The 27094-nt window shown below is 29.0% G+C and overlaps 1 protein-coding gene across 1 annotated transcript; it reads right to left on the minus strand.

The window, feature by feature from the left end:
* Positions 1 to 15228: 15228 nt before the first annotated feature.
* On the minus strand, positions 15229 to 18992 carry LOC129308248 (protein ECERIFERUM 26-like). Its single transcript, XM_054949311.1, has 2 exons — positions 18462 to 18992; positions 15229 to 16244 (listed from the first exon to the last, which is right to left on the minus strand). Exons 1-2 carry the CDS (start codon positions 18891 to 18893, stop codon positions 15375 to 15377), a joined length of 1302 nt encoding a protein of 433 aa, XP_054805286.1. The 5' UTR covers positions 18894 to 18992; the 3' UTR covers positions 15229 to 15374.
* Positions 18993 to 27094: the final 8102 nt, after the last annotated feature.

A 27094-nucleotide genomic window follows, 5' to 3' on the forward strand; every position in this document is an offset into this window, starting at 1 on the left:
ATTAGGTTCCTTTTGTTATGTATTTAAAAATTTCAGATTTATTTGCATATTTTAAGAGTTTAAAGTTCAAGATATTTTTCGAGCAAGAGTTTAGAATTCATTTTACTTATCAACCCTAATAAGAATAAGATTATAGGGAGTTAAAATGTAAAGAGAGTGGGAGAGATAATCAAAGAGGAATAAGGAAAAAACTTAATTAAAATAAATCAGTTTTTAAAATAAAAAATTGAAATTACAAAAATAAGTTAATAAAAAACACTACGAACATATGCATAGCCAAGATGAGTAATGTTATTCTCTGCTACAAAGGAGCTTTCACTACTAATATTTGATATTCTGAAAAAAAAATAGAAATAAATGTTGACATGAATAATTTATAATCATAACGTTTTAAAAAATGCAGACATATCAAGTTTAGAAGACGGCTTGTGATTCTACTTTTGTATGTTGATATATATAGATTTACTTAATTTAAAATATTATTATATTATTCATGATAATAAATAATGTATTATTTATCATTATTATTTCTATCTTGCCATGATCTATTAGTTTTTAAAATTAAATGTTTAATAATAAAAATAAGATTATGGGGAGTTACAATGCAAAGAGAGTAGGAGAGATAATGAAAGAGGAATAAGGAAAAACTTAATTAAAATAAATCAGTTTTTAAAATAAAAAATTAAAATTACAAAAATAAGTTAATAGAATTAAATAAAGTTGAGGTGGCAATATGCATTTGTAACATTGTGAAAAAAAAAAGAGGACACATGTCAAGCTTAAAAGGTGGCTTGTAGCTATACTTTTATTTTTATATATATATATATATATATAGATAGCTTTGCGGATGTTAAAAATTTTAATTTTACGGTATTCATAACATGTTATAAGATTTAATGTTATAATATGTCTCAAGTAATATTTCATTAATAAGTGAAATGCATATAAGAGTGAAGATGTTTGGTTTTACAAATGCCCCTTCTTTGATTTTTTTTTTTAAATCAAAGAAATTGCGTTTGCTCCTATTTTAAACACCACTTCTTTACCTTCCTCTAATCAATAGAAGTAACATTTTTACAAGGTATAAATGCCATTTATGTTATTTATTTTTTAGAAAATATGAATATCAAAATAGGTGGCATTTTCTTTCTTCAGTTAGGAAACGCCGCCTATCTGATTTAATTTTTTTATTAAATTAAAAAATACATAGATAGCATTTTTATTGAAAAAAATGCTACTTAATAAATTTATTTTTTTATTAAATTCAAAACTACATAGGTAAAGTTTTTTCATTAAAGGAACACCACTTTTTTGATTTAATTTTTTGAAAATAAGATCAATTGTATTAGAAATAAATAAGTAACAAGAGTACAAAAATATCACACATTACTTACAGTACCAGGCGAAAAGGAGAACTGAAAGTAAAAGTACGAGTCACTAGCAAGAAAAATACTTGAGGGAAATTTCAATAACAATCAGAAAATATCTTCTTCAAGAATTCTACTCGCATCCTTTTTTCTGATTCTATTCAGACATTAAAGCGAATTCTTCTTGAAGCCAACTAATCCAATTGGAAGGTTGTAGATGCCCGAGTTGGTAGAGAGATTCAGAACCTAGTTTAGACCATCTCTCAAAAGAGAAAGCAGATTTGTTTGATTTCCACGTTGCCGATCTGTTTGGCATATCACCCGCAAGTCGCCGCCGCATAACCTTAAGATCGCAAACCATTTCTTTGCATTGCCACCCTCCTTTTTGGTACCAGATCGACCATGTATGAAAGGCTACGTCTATGATATATGTGTGTGTATATTAAACAACTAAAAATATATAGAGGTGTCGTTTCTTCAAGTAAAAAACGATGCCTGTTTGAATTATTTTTTTTAATTTTAAAATACATAGTGGCATTTTATTGACTGGAAATGCCACTTATTGTTGTTTTTAAAATAATTTCTAAAAAATTTTGTACACTCAAATTTTTAACCTACGTAATAGATTCAACAATATACAAACAATCCATCTATACAAAGAAATGTAAGCAACATATCTTACAAAACAATTCAACTATATAATGAAATGTACACAACACGTGCTATATCTAAAACAATTCAATAGTTCCTAATGTTACAAAACAATTCAACAACTACCACAGCGTCTAAATCTCGACATAATAGAAAAATACCATAGCACATTCATAGAATTTGATTTCTTTTCATGGCGTGATGTTTCATATTTAGGGCACTTTTTTAATGAAACATATTCATTATGAAATGAGATGCAATAATTAAGACATGCGTGTATTTTTTCTTAGCCTAACCCAATTGAACAAAACATTTGTTTTGCTTCATATGTCATGGTGGGAAGTTCATTACCAATCAAAAACATATCTTTCAAAGCATCAAGCAATAGAGTGAAATTCTTATCAATCTTTCTATAAGATGCTTTCAAATTATATAATATTAAAACTACTAATAATCTGGTGTAATGGTTTCTCTGAATCACTTATCAACCTTTCAAACATTTGAGAGCAGTCATAAAGATCATCCTCTATTGCATTTAGCATTTCATCAAGATGATCAGTCTCACACACATTGTTGTCAGCATCATCACATACATCTTGTCTCTTGGAAGACCTCGTGTTGTACACCCCTTCACCAAATACATCATCTCTCTCCCCATGCCTTATCTAGCATGTATAACTTTAATCAATTCCATAACATATTGAATGATCTAATTGAGAACATATTAAATGATCTAACAACTCAGTCAGAGTAATTCACTTTCTATAACTACAAGTTAAACAATGACACCAAATCTTGTTTGAATCTTGCACATGCTCAACTGTAAAAGTAACAAACTCTTTCATCCCATTCTTATATTCTTTTGACAATCGATTATCAAATATCTACTTTTGATCCATACTCTCTACCTATTATAGGAAAGTGTTAGGTATGATTTGTTGGCATTGTCTCATGCATAGTCTAATAAAAATTTTATTAGTCAACTAATATGTCTATTTTTTTCCTAAAATAAAACCAGCAATACAACGACTTAAAAATAAAAGTTTTTCAAATTTCACACTTTATATTTAACACTTATAATGGTCAAAAATAAAAATTTAGTCACGGTGATTAAAGAAATTAGGATATGGTCTAGCCAATTAAAAACATGCATAAATGAAAATGAACAACCAATTTAAAAATAAACTTGAACAAATTAATTCAACATTTAAAAAAATTCAACAATATAATGGCTTAAAATAAAAGTTTTTCAAGTATTAAACCTTCTATTTAACACTTGTAAATATCTAAAAGAATTAATTTAATATTTTTATTGAATGCAAAATATTTAATTATTCTAGCTGACAACTAAACTAATAATCAACAGCAATTAAATAAATCAAACACATGAAACATTTTAATTATACAAGAAAAATATATTTTTCTCAAGTATAAATTAAATGTTTTTTTCTCCTTATCATTTAGGAAAGGCAAGAAAATTTCAAGGTAGCAAACATTCTCTAAAATTTCTCTTAAATTTGAACCCATAACTAATGATAGACCTAAAATAGAAAATATTATATTTAGAAAATGCAAAAAAAAAAAGCAGACCTCAAGTTGAAGAAACACTACGTAGCACAATTTGTCAATGTTAAGGAAATAATATTGGGACCATGCACAAGCTAAAGATCACGAAGTGAAAATAGGAATATGAGCTGATCGAATCTAAAATAAGGGACCACAAGTTTGAGAAATTTTAAAAGAGAGTTGTGGAGATAGTGGCTGAAAGTTGGGGTGACAATGGTGAAAATCTTTGAAAAAGACAAAAGCTTAGATATTGGTGGGGACAAGAGCTTACTAGTGGGAGATAACGAGCTAGAGAGTTGGAAGAAGAAGAACCACGAGCTAGAAGCTTGAACGAGTTAGAAGAGTAACCATGAGCTAAGAGCTTGAATGAGCTGGTGTGGATGAAGTTGGTGGACGAGAGCTAAGGGTTTTACGGCTTAAAGGAGACAGTAAAGCTAGCTCACTCGTGTGCATGAACAGGGGAGGTAAAATAAATTAAATGCAGAGTTAATTAAAAAAAATAAAAGAAAAAGGTGATAATTTTTGAGGACCAATTGCTACCTTTGTCAATGTTGACCATCAACTCTTCATGGATAGCATGTATCGAACAACTAGCAGGCACTAATAAAAAAATATATTAAATTAATTAGTAAGTAAATATTATATGGATACTCTAAAATTTTTCTTAATTATTAATTATAATTAATTAAATTCATAAATAATAGTATGAATTAAATACTAAAAATAATTAGATAAATTATAATAACATAAATATTTAAATTAGTATTAGTAATTAATGTATATTATTACTGACAATAAAAATAATAATTTGATAAAATAAGAGAGGTGGCCCTCTCTTCTTTTGATTATTCAAAAATAATATATATTATAAAAAAATAATTTAATAACTTATAAATAATTTATCCAATTAATAAATTAAAAATATTAATTATTAAACCTTGTCAAACAAAAAAATACTAATTTAATTAAAGTTAGAGATGTGGCATTTCCATACACTGGAAACGCCACCTCTTTAATTTTAATTATTAAATAATAATATATGATAAAAAATATTAATTAAATAAATTATACAATATTTATTTATTTAGAACTTACTATATATAATTTTTTAAGTAATTAAATTAAATAGATGGTATTTTCAGATTAAGTAAACGTCACGTCTCTACTTAAAAATAATAAATAATTTTAATTTAATAAATTATCAAAGATTTATTTATTTATAACTTAATATATATAATTTTTAAATAATTTAACAAGAGAGGCCTTCCTGCTAATTTAATCAAACATTAGAGATGTGGCGTTTTCCAACATTGGAAACACAGCTTCTCTGCTTTTAATTATTAATAATAATATGTTATAATAAGAAATATTAATATTAATTAAATAAATTACAAAATATTTATTCATTTAGAACTTAATATATATATATATATATATATATAAAATAATTAAACCAGAAAGATGGCGTTTGGATTGGGTCGAAACTTCACCTCTCTCCATATTTATACATTAATTATTAAGACATATTAAACAAAATAAATTAATTATAAATAATTTATTTAGTTAGTAATCGTTACATATAATTTTTAAATAATTAAATAAGAGAGTTGGTGTTTGAGTAAGGGAATACCACCTCTTTGCTTAAAGATAATAAATAATATTATATATAATTTATTAATACATGTTAAAAATAAAATACTAATTTAATTAACAATTAGAAAGTTAATGTTTCCTCCCTTCTTAAAAATAATAAAAAATATTAACTACTTTCATTTAAAAAGGTAAAGCATTTTTTGAAGAGTTAGATGTTTGAAAATATAAGACATTTTTAGTTTTTTAAAGTATAATCATTGCCTTCTTTTCAAAAGTGCCCCTATTAATAATAACTTTATATTTATTATAAGATATTTAATAGAAATAAATATAAAAAAATAGGGTTAATTTGAGAGTAGGTAACTGTTTTATTAAGAGTGATATTCAGTTAAAAATACGTTACATTTTTAAATGAAAGAAGTATTAGTTATTAAAAATTATTAAATAAAACAAAATATTTATTAATAAAATATAATTTATTTAATTACTAATTAATAAATATAACTAGTTAATTATTAAGACAAGAGAGGTGGTGTTTCTAGTTTGTAGAAATGCCACCTCTCCATTTTTTATCATTAACAAAATAGTAATTAATAATGAATTAGAGAACGTCACCTCTATGACTTTCATTATTAAATTTGTTAAATATATTGATTATTTATACGAATTAAATAATTATATAATTTGATAAAACTAACAAAATAGAGAGGTGACATTTAATTACTAAAATGCTATTTAATTATTGATTAATAAAAAATATGGTACTTTATTTAAAAAACGTCACCTCTATATATATTTACTAAAACTGTAAATAAAAAAATAATTCATAAATTGTGGCATTTGATATAAAGGTCGCATCTTTGCTCTAACTTTAATATTAATGGCCTTTTATTTTTTATTATTATAAAATGCATGATACTAAATCTTTTTTTTTATTTTTTAGTGTTTATAAATTATTTTTGTCGTGCATGCATGGCACAGTACCGGTATTTGTCCTTGTGATCCAAAAGCCACAAACACGCAGTGAGTTATCCAATATTTAACTATCAGTTTTTCTCACACAATTCACACACTAACAAGTAAAACTAAATGCGAGTAATGACTCAGCAAGTTTAACGCATGCCCGTCAACTATATTCTCACAATCACAGAAATATGCGATTGCCGTTTTCAAAAGTAAATACGATTCTTAAAAATCGTTCTATGATGTGACTGCGCGTAATAAATATATTGGATTCAAGTTGGATTAATTGTGAAGCAACTATTAGCTAATCCGACCACCACTTGCTTGTTAAGCTTGGAAGCATGAAGTAGTCACGTTTCTATATTCACACACATAATTTATACCTTACTCCGTTTTTAAATAAAAAAAATAACTAATACATAAAATTTAAAGTATTCCTATAATTAATGAAATAAATTTGTTTCATAAAAGTAAACATTCACTCTGTGATAAGAAATTTAAGAAAAATATAATAAATACTTTTTAAAATTTGTAATTTTGTTTATAAAAAGGGTTAAATGACAAATTGACCCCCACTCTTAATTGGCCAGAAAATGATACAAAAGAATCTCAAAAATTATACAACAAAAAAATGAACAATAATTTTTTTTTGTCATTCACTATAATTTTTTGGGTCTTTATATATAATTTTAGTTAGAAGAATTTTTCCTCCCTTTTGCCAAACAAGATCACTTCCCCTTCCCTCCAAACTGGAGGATTGGGAGAGATTCTTTTCCCTCCTCCCCCTTCCTCTCCCAATATATAATATAATGTTAAACACTGTTTTTTCCCCTTCTAACAAGGCAAGTGGCAAGCTTGAATTGAAAAAGCATCTCTCTCCTTGCAATGAAAAACACAAAGGCATAAATAAGTCCTTACTTTTAATTAAATTAAAATTTTATTTGGTCGTTGAGGTTAAAAACATGCAAGGTGGGAAAACATTCATCTTCCAACCCCTAATATAAAATATTTTTTAGAATTCCTTAGTCCTGTTTGGTCTAAAATATAAAAATTTAGGTTATTGGATAGTTTTCATAATTATTTTTACCACCATAACCTAGTTCATTTATTGCTTTTCTTTGAAAAAATGATGTAATAGAATTTTAATTGTTATTATTAAAATATTGATACAGGACATTCAATTAGGATATAATTGGAATATGTAATTTTTTTAAAAAAATAAAATTTCATCTAACTTTTTTTTAAAAAAAATTGGAGGTGAGAGAGTATATAGAGTGGTTTCTGTCGAGATAGCAGGCAGAAGGATTAATGGTCGAAATTATTTCATGGTCCCCCATTATAAGTTACATGTGCTTCATCTTCACCCCAACTGGCCTTTTCAAGTAATTAAGTATCTAGTAGCTGTGATTTATACCGCCACCAATTAATAATTGATTTGGTGGGTGGAGGGGAGGCTAGGGGAATGCTTTTTTGCTACCTTATTTGATTTTGTTTGAAGGGAGAGGAGGAAGTTTTAATGATCTTTTATTTAGTTTAAAAGGAGAGGAGGGAGTTTTAATAATTTTTTATTTAGTTTAACTATTAAGTTACCATTATATCTTTATATAAAAAAATTAATTTTTAAATTTTTTGCCGTACAAATCAATTTTATATTTAAATTCAAATTGTATAATTTTTTTTTTAAAAACTTTAATCTAAGCATGGAAGTCACAAAATAATTAGATAGATTATATCTATGATAGATGTAATAATAATCAGATAGGAGAAAAATCAAAGGAGAGAAAGCATAAAGTGCATCAAATAGCACAAAAGTCACGTGCAAGGTGCACATCAAGAAAAGTCAAATAGGACAAAAAATAAAGGAGTAAAAGCATGAGTTGGAGTGCACTGTTCATGTTGAATTAGAAACCAAGGAAGCAAGTGAAAGTATATCAGATATAAAGGACGATGACCATGAACCTCAAAATAGGTCCTAAAGGGATCGAAAAGAACACATCTATAACGGAATATAGCAGAGAGATTATAGAGGCCAAAATGAAAGGTAGGTTGAAAAGTAACAAATCAGATAATAAATCAAATAAAATGAACAAAGAAATATCATATCCATATCAAAACACAAATTAGAAGGGGGCGCGAGGAGTAAAGGAGAACTCATAATGTTTAACAAGACAATACATAGTGAGAGCTCTGAAGAATTTAGAAAAGATGCAAGGCAAGAGCTCCAAAAATTAGAAGCACGAGCAAGAATGGGAGAAATGCTGAGTTAATCACCCATCAGATTTTATTTTCTTTTATGGGCACGATTGGAATACAACAAAAAATCATGAAGACAAATTAGTCAACAAAATTAGCTCCCTTCCGAAAAATCCTAATTTGGAGGGAGCCAAAATAAGGATAGGAGAGGGGAGGAAAAATCTTGGCTCCTCCCTCCAAATTTTCTTAACCAAATGAGGGGAGTTTTCCTTCCCCCTAAAAACTTTCAACCAAACAAACCCTAAATCTGATTATATGTATGCTTTGCTTTTAGTCACAATGTGATGTGAGTTTTAACTAACATTTTCTTAGCCGCATGCACATGCAAGATATCTTTTTAAGGAGATTTTATTGAGGGACCAAATTATCATTTTGAAGGACTAAATTATCATTTAATAATTTAGGAAAATTTTATTATTATTTTCCCTATTAATTAATGGTTCCATGTTATGTTTAATTAACTACTCATACATTAACTTGGTCCACAATTTATTTATCTACTTGTTTCTTTTTCAATAATAGAAAATAATAAATGTTGTTCCTCGTCCCAACAACATGCATTAGCTTGGGTTATTTTGGGGAATGAAGAATACTCCATCTAATTTTATTTATAAATAAATTTTAGTATGTCTTATTAAAATTGAGGAAAACATTAAATTTTATTAACATTGTCTTGAAATTCAATAAGTTTGTACCTTTATCCCTAATAATGACAAAATGAATTATTTTTAATAATTTTTCCTAGCATTTAATAAGGGTAGAAAGACAAAGATAAATATGAAAAATAGTAAAGTGCCTTGCAAATAGGATTAAAATTAATATTCTCTCTTTACTATATAAATAAAACTAAAAGAATATTTCTTAACTATTAGATTATTTAGACTAGGGTAAATCACATCTAGGCTCTTAAAAGGAAAAAATGCACTTTGGACCTAATAGGATATGACACGTCCTTGCAAGCTCAATAACTTTAGATAAAAATATGTTTTATCTAGAAAAGACTCATTTGCCGTTCCAAAGTGAACCGATTTTTCACAATTTGATTTTTTTTTTCTTCCTCTATCTTTCTCTTCATCTTTCTCTTCCTTCTCTCCCTTCTCTCATTGTCTTACTTCTCTCCCCTCTCTTTCCATAACAATGAAAACTTGTTTAGTTAGCTTGGCTCTTGATTTTGGCTTTGACAAAGGCTATACCAAAAAAATGCTTGGATCAGCTTATCACCCTATTTGATATTCATTTTTCTACCTAGCCACTTCAATGCTTTCTTTTCTTTTTTCCAATTTTATGTACCATATAGTCTCTCCATGTACTAACTTAGATCTATGCAGAAGGACTTGAAAGGGGTTTATTCACCCTTCATTTAGATACATGTTTTTTGAAATTTTTAAGAACTGCAAGAAGATTTTTGGAAACTACTATGGAAGTTGTGAAAATCAAAACTTGTTATCGTTGAGTTGTGAATATCAGAAGTCAAAAATTTTGAAATTTGAATTGTGAATAACTAAACCTATACTTGTGAATATTTGAATGTTTAATTGTAAATTTATGGACTTTGACAACACATCAACTTTGAACATTTGCCTGTTAAAATATAAACTTTTATTTGTAAATATTTGAGCTTATACTTGTGAATATTAGGACTATTACTTGTAAATTTATGAACCTTACCTTTTTGTTTAGGGGTATAAAATGGTTCAGGTGTAACATTTTATACTAGCTAGTAGAGTATCCAAATAATGTTAAAGCTCAAAATGCCCTTGTACTCACAGTAGGAACTAAAGGAAGATAAAAATAATAGGAAGGATGGCTTTTGCATCTCAATGTGTAGTAGAATTCGCTGGAACTTCAATTTTTGATTGTTTGATAGTCAAAGATTGCATTATGAGTTGTTAAAATATGAATATTATCTTATTAATATTGAATATTTAGCTGTGAATTCAATTATAAATTACTTAGATATGATGTATATATTATTCAAAATTCAATGAAAACAAATTGTTATCTACATAGTTAATGTTGTACAAATTTTGTAATTAATTTGTGTAAATGTTTAAATGTGCCACATAGAAAAACCTTCTGATGTTAATATATGAAACTTGTCATATTAATTGTAAATATTTAACTTAACCATACAGACCATGTAAAATATATGGACATTATATTATTGATAAATGGACATTATCATGTTATATACAGGCTTTCTGTTATTTATTAAAACTTTTACAAATATTCAACTTAACCATATGGACCATGTGAAATAGAGGAAAATTTTATTGTTAATAAATTGATCTTGTAATGTTATACATAAACTTTCTATTGTTCAAGTTAAAAATACATTATAAATATTTAACCACACAGACTATGATATATATGGATATTATATTGTTAACAAATAAATACTATCATGTTATATATAGGCTTTATGTTGTTCATAAACCTAAGAAACATTTATAAATGTTCAACTTAACCACACAAACCATTTGAAATAATTTGTTGTTAATAAATGAACATTATCATATTATATACGGACTATCTATTATTTAATATTTAACCACATAGACCATGAAATATGTGAATATTGTATTGTAGACTATCTATTATTTAGGTTAAAAATATGTTATAAATATTTAACCACATAAACTATGAAATGTGTGGATATTATATTGTTAATAAATGAACCTTGTCATATTATATATGAACTTTCTATTATTAAGGTTAAAAACACATTATAAATATTTAATCACACAGACCATGAAATAGATGGATATTTTATTGTTAATAGATGGATATTGTCATATTATATATGAACTTTTTATTGTTCATAAACCCAAAAACTTTTACAAATATTCAACTTAACCACATAGACCATATAAAATAGATGGATATTGTATTGTAATTAATAAATAGACTTTGTCATATTATGTAAGATGTAATGTTTGCCTCAATATTACTAAAACATTTCATTCATCACTAATTCATAGTAATTAGGATTAAATAATTCCTTATATTAAATTACCATAATATAAAAAAGGGTTAAAATTTAACATTTTAAAAAATATAGTTTAAATTGTGATACTAGGAAAAACCCTTGATTAAAAATGTTTGAGCTCAAACATATGTTAAAAATATCAAATAAGAAGTTGTGGAAGCATGTCAATAATGGAAAACAAACAAAATGTGACACAACAGGGGTAAAATGGGCATTCTGCCCAACTTGTTCCATTCGCTATGATAAATGACTCAATTGGTGTTTGTTGCGGCCAATGCTTAAGTTGGTTACAGTGGTGAACATAGCTTGTCATAACAGCATACTTGCTGTTGTTACAACACCAGGAGATGAGCTTTTAGAGTGCGTCATTTTGCCATTTGAACTCTAAATTAAGCAATCTAAGCATCCACACATAGCTAATTTAGCTACCGAACACATAACATTGGTTACACGGTAAAACACTATACTAATTAAGAGTTGGACACTTGAGTACAAAATCACCACTTTCCATCTTAAAACTCTCCAATGTGTCTAAATTTTCCCAACAAGTGCCAAAAGCCTTTGGACTTCTTAAACCAACTCAAAGACACCAAACTACACCTAATGAAACAATCATACAATCCAATCAATATACCAATGCTTTTTGGCCACTAAACCCCATTTAATAATAACAACAAGGCATAAAATCATAATTCATAGGAATATGTCATAATGGCTAATCATATCATCCTCACCAAAATAAAACATACATTTATGCTAGTATTTTGACCTCTCAACATGCATTCAACTCATACATATTATCTTAGGCTGAAATACCTCAAAAAGACATGCTGTTGTCATCATGCTAGTACAACAAGAATGAATGTCTATCTTAAGTTGGTAATGACAAATATATATATATATATATAGCTCTTCTACTCCTTAGCCACTTCTTCCTTCCTTTTGCCTTTAGAGAAGCCTTTGCCTGTAAAATTTTAGCCACAAGAGTAAGAATAATGTCTTAATAATCAAATAATCTAATCTATCTACTAGCAAGTTAGGAAAAATTATGAGCAATTGAAGTGGCAAGAAACAAGTAAACAATTATCGAGTATAATAATGTATTTTTACATCTAAACAAAGCATGATCTTTCACAACCATCTTATCTCTTCCATATTACCTTTGATTGAATTCATGGACTAACAATTTAACATGACTAAGTCTATGTGATTAGACTAGCTCAAACTTACCAATTATGGAAGGTAGCTCAGCCAAAAGTTCCTTCGCCCATTTTTGAACCACAGATTCCTCCTTTTTAAATACTTGGGGTGTTACATGCCTTATCTACCTCAATAGTAGCATTAGGACTTTCAAACAAATAAAACTAAGCACAAGAGCCACTCAGGTGCTAGTAGGTATCATATGATCATGCTTATACAATGTGTCTCCATAAGGTATGCATAGATTCCAAGTAGGCATATTTACATCACATCATATATAATTCAAAAACCACATACTAGCATCTTTAAGTTTAAAGCAAATTTCACAAGCATCTATATATAAATACTTGTGTTTGACCTAAAAAAAGCTTGTTTCACAAAATTGCCACTTCACATAAGTTTTTATAAAAATAAAAACACGTGTCTTTCATAGCAAAATAATAGTATAAAATTTCACAATAACTCATAACAAACCAAATATACACATAAAAGGATTAAATTATTTGATTACCTTAACTTTTTATCACATAAAGGGTTACTTGTGGGAGAATAACTTCTCTATCTCAAAAGAGTTTGAGCAATAGTTAATTTATAAGATTAGATGCTAGGCATAAATTTTCAATCCTGCTAATCATATTTTTAGACTATACTTAATTGTCCATACTCTCAATTCTTTATCGTTAGCTCAACAAACTCCTAAATCATCAAATAATTAATCACTAAACTTAAGTATAGAAACTTAAATTAACTCCTAATAATCCCAAAGAGCAAAATAGGTTTGGCCAAAATTCAAGGAAGGATGAGTTCATCATCCCGTAACACCTAACACCTTTGAAAATTTAGGTAGGAAAGAGGAGGAAGGGTTAGGAAGCTTACCTAAGTGCTTCTCTAGCTTAGGAAGCCTCCAAAGTAGTCTAAAGTTGAAGCCTTAACAACTAGAATCTTGTTCTCTATCACTTCTCATCCTTCCTCCTTTTGTATTTGTCGCGAGTGACTTGTGATAGACTTAATAAAATTATCCGTTTGCTATAGTGAAAGGGCATGCTCATTGAGATAGATGGCCTAGCCTGGTCCAACGTGAATTAGACTTTTTCTTAAGACCTAGATGCCTAATAACCATCCTAGTCCAATACGAAGATATGCCCAAATGATCTAATAGGTCCATTGGTGATCTAAAAACCTGATAAACTTATTTTATTTGTTGTTTTTACTAATTCACCTTAATTGAATCCTTAATTATCAAATTTTAAAAATTTTGGGATGTTACATATGGATTTTTTGTTATTCAGGTTAAAAATACATTGTAATTGTTTAACCACACAGACTATGAAATATATAAATATTGTGTTGTTAATAAATGAATCTTGTCATGTTATATATGGACTTTTTGTTATTCTTAAACCTAAAAAACTTTTATAAATGTTTAACTTAACCATATAGACCATGTGAAATAGAGGGACATTGCATTGTCAATAAATAAACCTTGTTATATTATATACAAACTTTTCGTTATTCATAAATATGGGAAACTTATACAAATGATCATTGCAAATAATTTCATTTACATTACAGCAAGTGTTCTTCAAACAAACACTATAATATATACCGTACATCCATTTACAAACAAAATCAACTTAAGATAGCACAAACACAATCCTAGATGAATACTAATTACATTTTGATATTTCATCCTATTATTTTTATTTTTCTTTGGTTTTTGCTGTGAGTGCAAATGACACTTTCAGCTTTGACATTATTGGGATGTTTCACTGGTCAATACAAAATGTCACACTTGAATCATTTTATACTTTTGCACAAATAAGCAAAGTTCATAAATTTACAAGTAAAAGTCTTAATATTTACAAGTATATGTTTAAATATTTACAAGTAAAAGGCTATATCTTGATAAGCAAAGGTTTAAAGTTGACGTGTTGTCAAAATTCACAAATTTACAACTAAACGGCCACATGTTCACAAATGTAGGTTCAGTTATTCACAATTTAAAGTTCAGAATTTATGACTTCAAATATTCACAACTTAGTGCTATCAAGTTCTAATTTTCACAACTTCTATTGTAGTTCTCAAAAATCCTAAATATATATATCCAAATGAAAGATGAATAAACCCATTTCAAGGCCTTTTGCATAAATCTAAGTTAGTACATGGAGAGACTGTGCAATATAGAAAATGAGAGAAGGGAAAGAAGGAAGAGAAAGATGAAGAGGAAATGAGAGAAGGAAGAGGAAGGGAGAGGAGAGGAGGGAGAAAATATCATATTGTCAAAAATTGGTTGGATTTGGGAGGGGCAAATGGGTCTTTTTTCTCTAAAATATATTTTCATCCAAGGCCTTTGAGCTTGTAGAGGCATTTCAAATTGTATTGGGCTATAAATGTAATTTTTTCTCTTTTAGCACCCTTAGATATGATTCTTCCTTTAGACTACTTTCAAATAATACTTATTTTTTTTAAATGAAAACTTACGAGAAGTTTTTAATCTTTTACTGGCTAGTGCCATCAGTTCTTGTTTAAAATTTGAAATTCAATTTGTGATCAATTTTTGCACCAAACTATTTTTGATTAATCATCCTAACACTAAAATTAGGGGGGGAGGGAACGCAAAATTTGCAAAGCATGGATACACACACATGAATAACAGCTTACTTAATACCCAGCATATCATAAAGTACAAGTACAGACCATTAGAAAACAGTTCAAGTCCTCACGAGTAACAACGAACACACTGATATTACTTAAGACATGCAAATGAGATGAGCTTGGATTTGAAATCAGCGTCAAAGAAAGAGACCATTGTTTTTGAGTTCAGACTTTAGCTTTCCCAGTTGATCCTCTGGCAATATGATGGTCACAAACTTGCCTTCACCACCATTCTTGACTGAACCTTTTGGCCATGGAAGCACCATAACAGCTCCTTCATCTCCGACACCTTGAATGCTATAGTATACGAATTCTGGTTTATGTCCATTCACTTCCAATCCATACACGTCGACCTCTTCCAAATCCACAAATGTCAAATTCGCCCCGTACACAAAGAAATCACTCACCCCTTCATCCTTATCCACTGCTTCTTCAATCTCTCTCCTCTCATCCACTCCTTCAGCAGCCAGCATCATTGCCAATCTCTTCAAATCTGTCTCAATTATTGAAGATTCAACTTCGACCCTGCTTATGATCTGTTTGTTGCCTAGTATATCACGCTTCCTATGGCATGGATCTTTTCTGCATACTGTCACTTTATTGGGTCCAGGTCCGGGTCCTTGCCTCGCCTCCGCAATGCATCGCCATATTACGGCACAAAGAGATTCGAAAGGAGGGGTCTGATCAATAGTTGGACCCCAGATCTGTGCTTGAAGGTAATTCATTTGAGAACTTGTCAGGTGGAAGGAGAATGTGTCCATTTTGCAGTTGTTGGCAGGTATCCAATGGTCACCCACTGGATCGACCCGTTTTAGGGTGATTGGATCCGGTCCAGATGGTGATTGTTGGGTTGTTGGGATCGGTCGTGGAATATTCATGGGCTTCAACCCCAAACCAGCCATGGCTTGACCCCAACCCTTGATGAATTCAGCAGCTGAATCAGGATCCCCAAGTACATGGGCCCAGCTTAGGCCCAATGACATCCCTCCACAAGCGAAATGAGTTACCTACAGAAGAAATTTGTTGGATTCGATTCAAACAAAATGATTATGATATTATTATGAAGTTATAACTATAATGAGTTTTTATTAAAAAAAAATTATGGTTTTTTTTGAAATAGTTAAATAAAAAATTGAACTATAATGTTTAAAGTGTAAGCCATTAAGTGGTGGGGCTTCTCTTTCAAGGACAACAAACTAATGAACGGCACATATATCATCGCACGAAGAAGACGACCTTACGTCGATGCAATATCTCAAACGAGTAATAAAGGAAAGATATGGTCCACCATACTATATATGGGAAAAAATGTAAGTAATATTAAACGATGTAATTATATCATACTTTATTGTTTAAAACTTGTTATCATAAAAAGGAAGTGTTGCGTGTGTAAGGTGCGTTCAACTATAATTATACTCTTGAACATACTCTTTTTGTTCCTATTTATAATGTTAAGAGATAAATTTTTTTTATCTTATTTATAAGTCACTTTTAACATATTTCACTAGAACAAAAAAAATTCAAAACTTATTAACTCTTTTTTAAAATTTAATAAGTTCTTAATTTTATCCTTATTAAATATATATATATATTTTAATAATATATTTTTTTTTTCAACATTTAATGAAGGGTAAAAAGAGAATTTATATTAAAAATTTAATAAGATGATTTATAAATAAAATAAATTTTTTTCTCTACCCTATAAATAGAACTAAAGGAAATACATTATTGAATTTTGAGAGAAAGTACTTTTTCTGTTTCAAAATATAAGCAACTTTTAACAAAAAATTTACTTACCAATAAGGTCCTTGTTCTCACATAAATCTATTTACTCTATTATTTTCTCTTTTCACCCTTAGTTTTAATTTATGATGAGTGAAAATTTTTTCATAAATTCATAGGCACGAGAATCCAAGTTAATAAATACAATAGGTAAAATGAATTCTTTTTTACTCCTTTTGTCTTATTTATAGGGTAAAAAGAAAAGAAAATATTTGGTCCTATTTATAAAGCATTCGTTAATTTTCAATACTCCTCTTTACATTTTTACTTTTATTAAATGTTTTCAATAAAAATACCAGTAATGAGATTTAAGAATATTTATTAGGGGTAAAGGTAAAAATTTATTAAATTTTAAAATCAAATTAATAAGATTTAAGATTTTTCTTAATTTTAGTGAAACATACTATAAGTGATTTATAAATAAGATCAAAAGAAATATATACTAAGTTGCTTATATTTTGGATCAAGATAGCTAGGAAAAAATGCTTATATTTTGGATTAAGATAGTTAGGAGAAAATGCTTATCTTTTAGATTTAGATAGTCAGGAGAAAATGCTTATATTTTGGATCAAGAAGGATATCTTATTAAAATATGTATATTTAATAGGAATAAAATTAAAAAATTACTGAATTTTTAGACAAGATTAATGAGTTTTAAATTTTTTTTAATTCAAATGAAATGTGTTGAAAGTGACTTATAAATAAAACTAAAAAAGTACAAAATAATAGTGTACAATTTCGTTGGAGAGTTTTATATAATTAGTAAAAAATTGTCCGATCACATTGAGGATGTGCAACCAACAAAATACGAGTTTCAAACATAATTAGTTAGAAAATAAGGGCTACCTACTCTTAATTATCATGGAATGGCGGATGAGAAAACTCCTGTACAGGAGTATATTAAAGGGGTGTGACGGCTCAATCTAACCAAATTAATCAATTCCAAAGTCAAATATTAAATATAACACCCCCAAAAAGAAGGGTGGGGGAGACCCTACTTAAAAAAAAAAAAAAAGCCATAAGAGTGTGTCTGTGTATATATGCAAAAGGAGGCAAGCAGAGTTAAAATTAAAGTGGGAGAATTATACACGGATCCAAGATGCTAATTAATTATGAGAAAAATTAGTTTTAACAAGGCGGAGGTAATGAGAATAGTGGGAAGATCTATTCACGGGAAAAACAATTCTTAATTTTTGTAGGATGCAGGGGAGCACAATTATGTTGAGTGATACTGCTAAACAAAACCATGAGCCTCCTCGTCCCTTGCCTAGGCCGGGCATTAATGGAGGCGTGGGTACATCATGCCCAACTAGGTAAAGGATCCAACTTAATAAAAAGGCTGAGGGGCATAGTACGTAATTTTGTCATGCGATCTGGCGATTGAAACAGTCATGTGAGAGTAAATAACAAGAGGAAGAGGAAAATCCAGAAAGAGAATATACCTGCAATAAAACTGGGGGAGAGAAGGATAATTCAGGACCAATAACTTGGTGAGAAACCAGGAGGCGATGCAAAGGCCAATCCTTCATGTGGAGCCAATCATCTAGGGTTTTCTTGCACTTGCCCTCGATGAACCTGGCTCCGCAGTCGTTGCATTTGATGTAGGGCCGGCCGGAGTCTGATCGCCGGAACCGCCCGCAAGTGATGAAGTAGTGGTTGAACCAGCTGAACATGCTCTCTTTGATCTTCATGATGCTCAGCCCTCGGGCTGCGTCCCCGTGAAAGAAGTAGACAACTCTCAGGTAGTGAAGCTTCATGGCCAGGTCCAGGCAGCTAGGGCTGTGGAACACATCGGTGCCGGATACGCGAGCTGGACCGACGGAGGAGAGCCTGACGTCAGAGACCAAGCTCTGTTCTTCTTGAGGGAACACCATCGTTATAATTGGGAGGCAATTGAAGGGAGGAAGGAGATATGTATAGCAAAGGGCCGCGCGTGTTATTGGTTCGTACAAATGGAACACTTAGACGGCTTACTCTGTCCCTGTGCGTTAAATTATGTGCATCTCCCTTCCTATGACCTCAGTTGACTTCCCTCCAATGCCCACAGTGAAAGATTAGATAATTTAATTTTGCTAGCTTTTAGAGGTAAATATTAATCCATAGAACGGTTCAGCTTTACAACGGAGAGCTAATGTAATCATTTTACTTCTCCCTATCACCTAGGACACTTGAACTCTTGTTTCACATTTTGCGATTTTCTTTTTAATGTGCATCCTAGCTATATTTTGGTTTTAAAAATAATGAAATTAGAATTTTTAAAAACAATAATATATAAAACTCAAGACCATCCAAAGGATACTTATATAACAGTTTTCTTTTTTGGTTGCGGAGGAGCTATTCTAATTAGTTATAATATTAAAATATGTATTAAATACTTAAATTTTGAGGTGGTGGATTATAGCTGGGAACATGCTTGGGAACCACAAGTAATGTGATGGCGCCAGGTTACCAAGTATTGATTAACATTGTTTAAGGAGGGAGCGTTACATGCATGTGCGAGACATAAAAGGTTGAAAATGATTTTTTGAATGATTTGGGAGGTCAAGTGGGTGAGCATATATGCAAACAGAATAGTGGAATTTTTTTTTTTAATAAGACAAGGAAACTTCATTCAAAAGAACTATAATGGGTACAACCTAAGAAGAACTAAACAAGAAACAAGAAAACGTCAAAAAAGGACCTCCCAAAGAAAGCATAAATAAGCCTAATAAGGAAGTTCCTAGTGCAAATTAAAATCACAAGGAGTACTAAGAATACTGGAAAGTTAGGTATGACTTTTAAAACACAAGGGATAGCTTATGGTCATATATTTTGGTCAACTATGTAACGATATATAGTAAGTAGGCCCATGGCTTTGAAGGAGGGTTCACGAGCCAACTATAGATAATACCCAACTTGCTTCATTAAATGGAATCCCGTAATATCTCAACCACCATTTCGCTGCTCATATTTCCAATAATTGTTCCCTCTCATTCAACTATATCATGCTTTCTTGAATCAATCATGAAATATATATAAAAAGTCAAGTCTTATGAAGAATCCTTCTTTTATGAGCACAAAACCTCGTCAATCTATTATATGAATGATATAATGCTATCATCTAAACGCACCACCACGTTCACCTGCGTCATGAATGATCGTTTCATGAAAACAATAAATGATTTAAAAAAGAAACTTAGCTCCTTTCTATGGATATCGGTCTTGGCTACCAAAAATCTTGCGCTGGTCTGCAAAACAAAGAGCTTAATAATGAGCTGCCATCTTCATCCAAAGTGCCAATTGTACAATAGAAAGTGGAAAAGCGTCGATACCATATTAACTGTCTACCTACTTGCAGCTCACCATCCACATAGTAATTCATGGCATGATTTCAAATTCAAGAACTGCGTCTCTAAACAAGTATATATGTCGTCCGAGCAGAGATGTGAGTCGTGAATCCGACACATATATAAATCCCGTACGACGTGTCACGCATGTTTGTTTCGGGATTGTGTCAAGTCTGTTGAACCGGTTCGTAATTACTAGGCTACTAGCTACTATGATGTGCCTGAATTAGCGTTGGGGTTGTGTAATCTTTAGCCGTAGCCTGATCCCCAACGGCCCACGAGGATGAGGTGTCCCTACCCGAGGTTCATAAACAATTTATCTTAAACTTATTATTAAAAGTGATATATATATATATATATGCAATATGCATGCACATGCACGTAAGATTTGTGTGTGTGTGTGTGTGTTCTCCATCTCATTTTCACGCATCCAGCTAACTAGTGATTTTTCATTATGCTAAACTAAACTAGCTTCAATATAATAATGACGCTGACACCTTTAATTCCAGGATAATGATCTATAATTAATGGCGGATTTACAACATGAATATATTCTCGTCCTCAAATCTTAAAAATGCCCACCACACAAAGAACGATCTGCGCGCCAGTAAGAAAGATTTAAAGAATTTTACAGAGCTCACAAAGTGTTATCATATTGGCAACAAAATCTGAATTCCGAGCCCACACTTCACGTGAAACATAAGAAGGCATACCCTTGCCAAATAAATAAGACTACATTGATCCATGTGCTTGATTTTAAGTTGTTCAAATGCCATTAAATGTTAACTTTGTAAATATCTTCTTCCAACCCCAAACATCAATCCAGCCCTTTCAGCCTCAGATATTTTTAGTTTACGGAGTGGGGGTCCTTAGTAATTTATAGGGTACATGTGTGGACGAAGAATTGACTACAGGCAAGCACCATTAGCAGGGCCGGAACCAGCTTCCAATTCTGAAGCCAAATGCTTGATTAAAAAAATTAACACTACATTTAATTAAAAATATTGTAATTACGTGATAATATATATCAAAGGTTATAGCTTTTCTTTTTAGATAAGAAAACCTTAGCCATTCTCTCCTTTATATCATTAAAATCATCTACAAGAGATTCTATATCAAATGTTGTCACAATTCTCTTTTTAATATACACAAGCAAAGAATCAGAAACATAACCATCATCCATCTTATTGCAAAGCATGATCTTAATAGTCTCATAGTTGAAAAAAATCATTGTGTTGTAGTTCTATAGAAATTGAAAAAGTAAGAATTAAAATTACAACTCTGTATATAAGAGGATAGATATCTAATTTTCTTGTTTTTCATACACCATTGGCATAAATAAGAAATGGTAACCAATATTTAAAAACTAAGAAGTTGTTAGACATGGCAAAAATACTCAAATTATATCTTTAATTGTAACATTTCATCATGTGCCAAAAAATCTTGTGGGTAGAACTTTTTCTAAAATCTTGCAAATATCATCAATTCTAAAAATTATGCATATTTCTCTTGGATCAAAACTAAAACTAAGCTAAAAGTAAGCAACTTCAATTGAAGCTTCAAAGGAAGCCTATTTTCTATAATTTCTTGAGTTTCAAATCTACGAGCAATCTGGATATCTTGATTCATGAGATTTTCACATGCATGTTTTGCAATTCAATGTGGAGAATCATTATCTTTGCCAATATGTGTCATAATACACAATTTCTCTCATCTCTCACCTTTTTTTATGATCAAAATCCATTGACTATAAATGCATCTTATTCAAAATGTCCATTTTGAGAATGAAATAAGCAACAAATAAAGCAAACAAAATGTAGCATCTACACAAGGGGAATAATATTTCAACCATAATGAAAACAATTTAAACCACAAATGCTTGAAAACTATGGGGATGCTTTTCTTTAGATTTTGAATACTTTGACGACATATATTGTTGTGGACCGGCTTTAATATAATCTCTCATACTTTCATCATGCGTCTCAGCAAGATATTCTCATATTTGTCCCCTCCATCATGGATCATGTTGTAATGAGTTGATATTGAAATTTTTATTGATCTTAAATTCTTGAAATTTTTTAAGGAGGATGTTCGAGAAGTAGCTCCTCAATAGAAGGTTGCAGTTTAGTTTTTAGCAAAGAATTTAATCTTCCATAAGGTTGTTGTATTATTTCAACATTCTTTCTTTTAAAGTATAAGTGTAGTGTCTTTTTCATCTAAAAAAATTACAAAAATTCTATCTCCATTAAAAAATTTATTTTTAATGTTTTAAGATGTAATTAATGTGCTTTTTTCAAAAATGCTCATAATAAATAAATTATTTTATATTTATTTTTAAGTGAAATACTCTATTAAATAAAGATAAATATAAAAACATGATATTAATTTAAAAATAAGTAACTACTTTATAATCGGCAAAATTAGGTTAAAAATATCTTACATTTTTTAATAAAGAGAGTAAGAAGCTAACAAAGAATCTATTTTTTTTAATTTAGAGAAATATAGACCTTAATTAACATGTAAACACAAGTAGTGACAAAAAACATATAAATATTATAAAAATAAAAATACCAAAACTAGAAAAATACCGTGTCTTTGTGAATTGCAAGCCTTTTCTTTTCTCTTCAATCTTTTCCATCTTTTATTGATTGAGTGTGAGTTGCTAAATGTTGAAAGGTTGAATAAGGGCATTTATAGGTTTGGTTTGGTTTTGAGAAAAAATCAAATGAAACTAAAACAATCGATTTACTATATTTGAGACCTATTCAGTTTTTTCATCCAATCAGTTTGATTTCATTTTTGGGCGATTTAGTTTAGTTTGGTTTGGTTTAAGTTTTAGATCAAACTTGAAATTTTTTTAAAGATATTCTTTATAATGATCAATATATATTCATGTTCACTGATAATTTTTAACTACTAATTACCACTTGTAATGAAAAAAATCTCTTGATCACAAAAGGATATTTTTTAACAATTAACATTACAAGTAAACAAAAATTTTTTCATGGAATTTTCTCTCAAAGAATCTGTCACGAAATGATGAAAACCCAAATAGAGAGAAATTTGAAGAGAACAATATGAGAAAATTAGAGAGAGAAAACTCACTTTATGGTAGAAAAATGTTCTCCCACTTTAATTCGTGAGAAATGTTTGACAAAAATAAAAAATTGATAAAAAAATGAAAATAAGAACCCATTAAGTTTCTCTCAAACTTGCCTAAGAAAAATTCAATGAGTTCTCTCAGATAATATTAAAAGAAATATTTTCTCAAAAAGTATCGAAAGAACTTTCTTTCAAATTAAGTCGAGAGAAATATTTTCTCAAACCGATTGAAAAGAGTTGAGAGAAATATTTCTCTCAAATTAAATTGAGAGAAATTTTTCTCTTAGAATAAGCCGAAAGAAAAGTGTCTCTTGTAATATTTAAACTTCTCTTTTAAAATTTCTCTCAGATCTTTCTGACAGAAACTTTCTCTCAAACTTTATAGTAAGAAAAATTCAAATTCTCTCAATTTTTTTTAAGAGAAACTATAAAAAAAACACACATACACACATTATTTATTCAATACTCATATTATGTATATTATTGAATGAGATGGTCCAATACATGACAAAAGTGATTGAACAACAAGAAGGGGCAGACACTAATGAGGGTTAGGTCTAATGTCATAATATAATGAATTAATATTTGAATTCTTACTTAGAAAGTTGCCTCAATTTAGTTCTTGACTGTGCATCAATCAAAATTACCTTTAATAGGAAGATATCTGTATACAATTTAAAAGGCAAAAGGGACTCATGGAGTAGATGCGAGAAGCATGAAATAGTGTTAATAAACTAATCATTATTTATATAGAGAGAGGACCTATGTTGGAGTATTATACAATACTCTTCCCGTTCAAAAATATAAAATATTTTTAATCAAATCTCACCTCTAATAAAGTAGTCACCTACTTTTAATTAATCCTATATTTTTATATTTACTCATATTAAACACCTTATAATAAATACAAAGTCATTATCAATAGGGGCACTTTTTTTTAAAAAAGAAAATAATTACATTTCAAAAGATTAAAAATGTTTCATATTTTTGAACATCTAACTCTTTAAAAAATACCTTATATTTTTAAACGGAGGGAGTATATGATTATGATTTATATAATAATATCAATATTAATTTGTCATACATTCACCGACATCTATAGCATATAAGAAAGTTTGCTAAAGAATTTATCTATAGAATTAAATTGCATTATATTTCACCTTTTCAATTGAGAAAAATTAATTATATAATTCAATATATATATATATATATAATATAACTTATTTAGTTTTAAAATATAAAAAATTAAGCAACTCTAAAAAACAATATTAAGTTGATTGCCAAAATAATGCGCAAGCATATTGCTTTGATTCACATTTTTTATAGACTTGCTAGACAATTTTTTTATGCAAAACATTTTGGCCACTTATTGAGTAAAAAAATTTGTCAGAATTTTCCTTCAATGACAATAAATTTTTACTACTAAAAAATAGTTTTCTTAAAAAATTAAAAATTTAAATATAATTATAGATTATATAAAATAATTTTTTAAAATAATTAAAATTGAAATATATAAAGTTAAAAATAAAGTACATAAATTAAAAATTATTTAAAAAGTAATATAATTTAATTTTAAATCAAGTTAAATTATATAAAATATTATAAAATTACTGATTAAATTATTAAGAAATTTCCAAAATTATTTTTTGAGGTCAAACAAATTAAAATAATTTAAAAATATGTTATACTATAAATTTAATTTTTTAAATAAAATAATCTAAACTTTATAAAAGTGTACTTCCTCTGGTTCTATTTCTAAATCATTTCTATCAATCTCCTCAATATCGATGTAATAAAAGTATAAAGAATAAAAATGAGTGAAATTTTAAACACAAATCTCAAGTAAAAATTAAAAAGTAAAAAAATCATAAAATATCATTTTTTGTCTCTTCCTTTTTAAGGGCAGTTTGGTAATTTTAATTTGAAATAAAACAATCACATTAGCTGGTGACTTATAAAGTAGACCGGATTGTATTTTTAGAAAGTACCTAATATACAAGACTGGAGGAAATATAGTTTAATAATATATATTTAATTTTGTTAATTTAAGAAATCAAATTCATTGCAATTCAACTAGCAAAAATGTATGCACTGATGGTAAAACTAAGGTCATAGGTTCTACTTCAAAGTAAGACATATAATTGTAAAATAAATACAAGCATGATGTGGAAGCTCACATATTGCAAATCGCAAGCCTTGTCCCTTCAATTTTCTCTATCTTCCACCGACTAAGTATGAGTTATTGAATGTTTTGGTTTTGAGGAAAAATCATATCAAATCAAACCAATCAATTTATTATAGTTTGGGACCTATTTAGTTTTTTCATCTAACATATTTGGTTCGATTTTTGGGAGGTTTAATTTGGTTTGGTTTAGGTTTAAATCAAATTTGAAAATTTTTTAAATATTCTTTATAATCATCAATATATATTTATGTTCACCGATAATTTTTAATTCCTAATTACCACTTGCAATGAAAAAAAAATCTCTTGATCACAAAAGGATATTTTTTAACAATTAATTAATTAATATATTTAACTATTAAAATTTAAGATATTATCTTTAAAACACTAGATTATAAACTTAAAAAATTATAATAAACAATTGTAGATAACATTTAGCTAATTGTAACATATTTTTAGTAATTATTTACAAATAACTAAACTTGAAAAAGGAAAAAAACTTAGACAAATTTATTAAAACATATATGATAAGTGGAATAATAATTAGTTCGATTTGGTTCAAGTTTGCAGAAGTAAAAATCTGAACTGAATCAAACCAATTAGTTTTGCTAAAAGAAAAACTAAACCAAACCAAACCTTTTTTGTAATTGGTCTTGATTAGATTTTGTCAACTTGGTTTGGTTTGGTTTGATGTAATTAGTTTGGATTGATTTTGATCACTTCTAGCACCAAACATTCGAGCTTGAATGTTGACCCGAAAAAAAAACATATAAATATTAGGAAACTATCAAACTTAGAAGTGGGATCATGGGAACACACCAGTTCTTTGCATTTTAGGATTTAGCCATTTAGGAAGTGCTCTTGAAGTGGGAACTAGGAGGGAAGTTGCTCATAGCTATCGTTGGATAGGAGGTGGGAGTTCCGAGCATCAGTCTTGCACGAAACTCACTTGCGTGGGGCTGGGTAGCTTATTAGTGTGACTCATGACTCACACCTCCCAATTTCTAAATTAAAAATTTGAAACTCTTATTTTAAGATAGATCATGCTTTTTAACTTTTGAATTGGGTTGGTTTTTTGGGGTGGACCATTATAGTAAATTAACAAAACAAATCACTCTTAGGCCATTTATTTAAGTTGGGTTGAATTAAATTATATCATGGGACTAAATTCATGCAACAACAACAAAAAATCAGGAAGGAAGGGTGTGGAAATATTATACACCTATACCATACATGTAAAAATTTAGGATGGACTATCCTATAAGGTAGTTCCGCCCCTCACCATTAGAATCATTTAATGGCTGGGAGACAGTGTGTGGTAAAATAGGTTGATTCAATTCTCAATTTCTTAGATAAACTTTAAAGTCATCAAAGCTCTATCACATGATTTCCTCGTGCGAAGTCCATACATCACACTTCGTCTTCTCCTTCTCAAATATCATTATAATGAAAATCTTTCATTAAT

This window comes from Prosopis cineraria, unplaced genomic scaffold, assembly GCF_029017545.1.
Source record: "Prosopis cineraria cultivar Desert tree isolate PC_DT_omini unplaced genomic scaffold, ASM2901754v1 PC4, whole genome shotgun sequence".
Classification (NCBI taxonomy): Eukaryota; Viridiplantae; Streptophyta; class Magnoliopsida; order Fabales; family Fabaceae; genus Prosopis; species Prosopis cineraria.

Bases quoted from the DNA above. Each gene is read 5' to 3' on its own strand.
- LOC129308248 (XM_054949311.1), bottom strand. From the start codon at position 18,893: ATGGTGTTCCCTCAAGAAGAACAGAGCTTGGTCTCTGACGTCAGGCTC. The intron at 16,245-18,461 runs GTATATTCTCTT...TTTCTTCTGTAG, and splicing joins CTCCCCCAGTTTTATTGCAG to GTAACTCATTTCGCTTGTGG.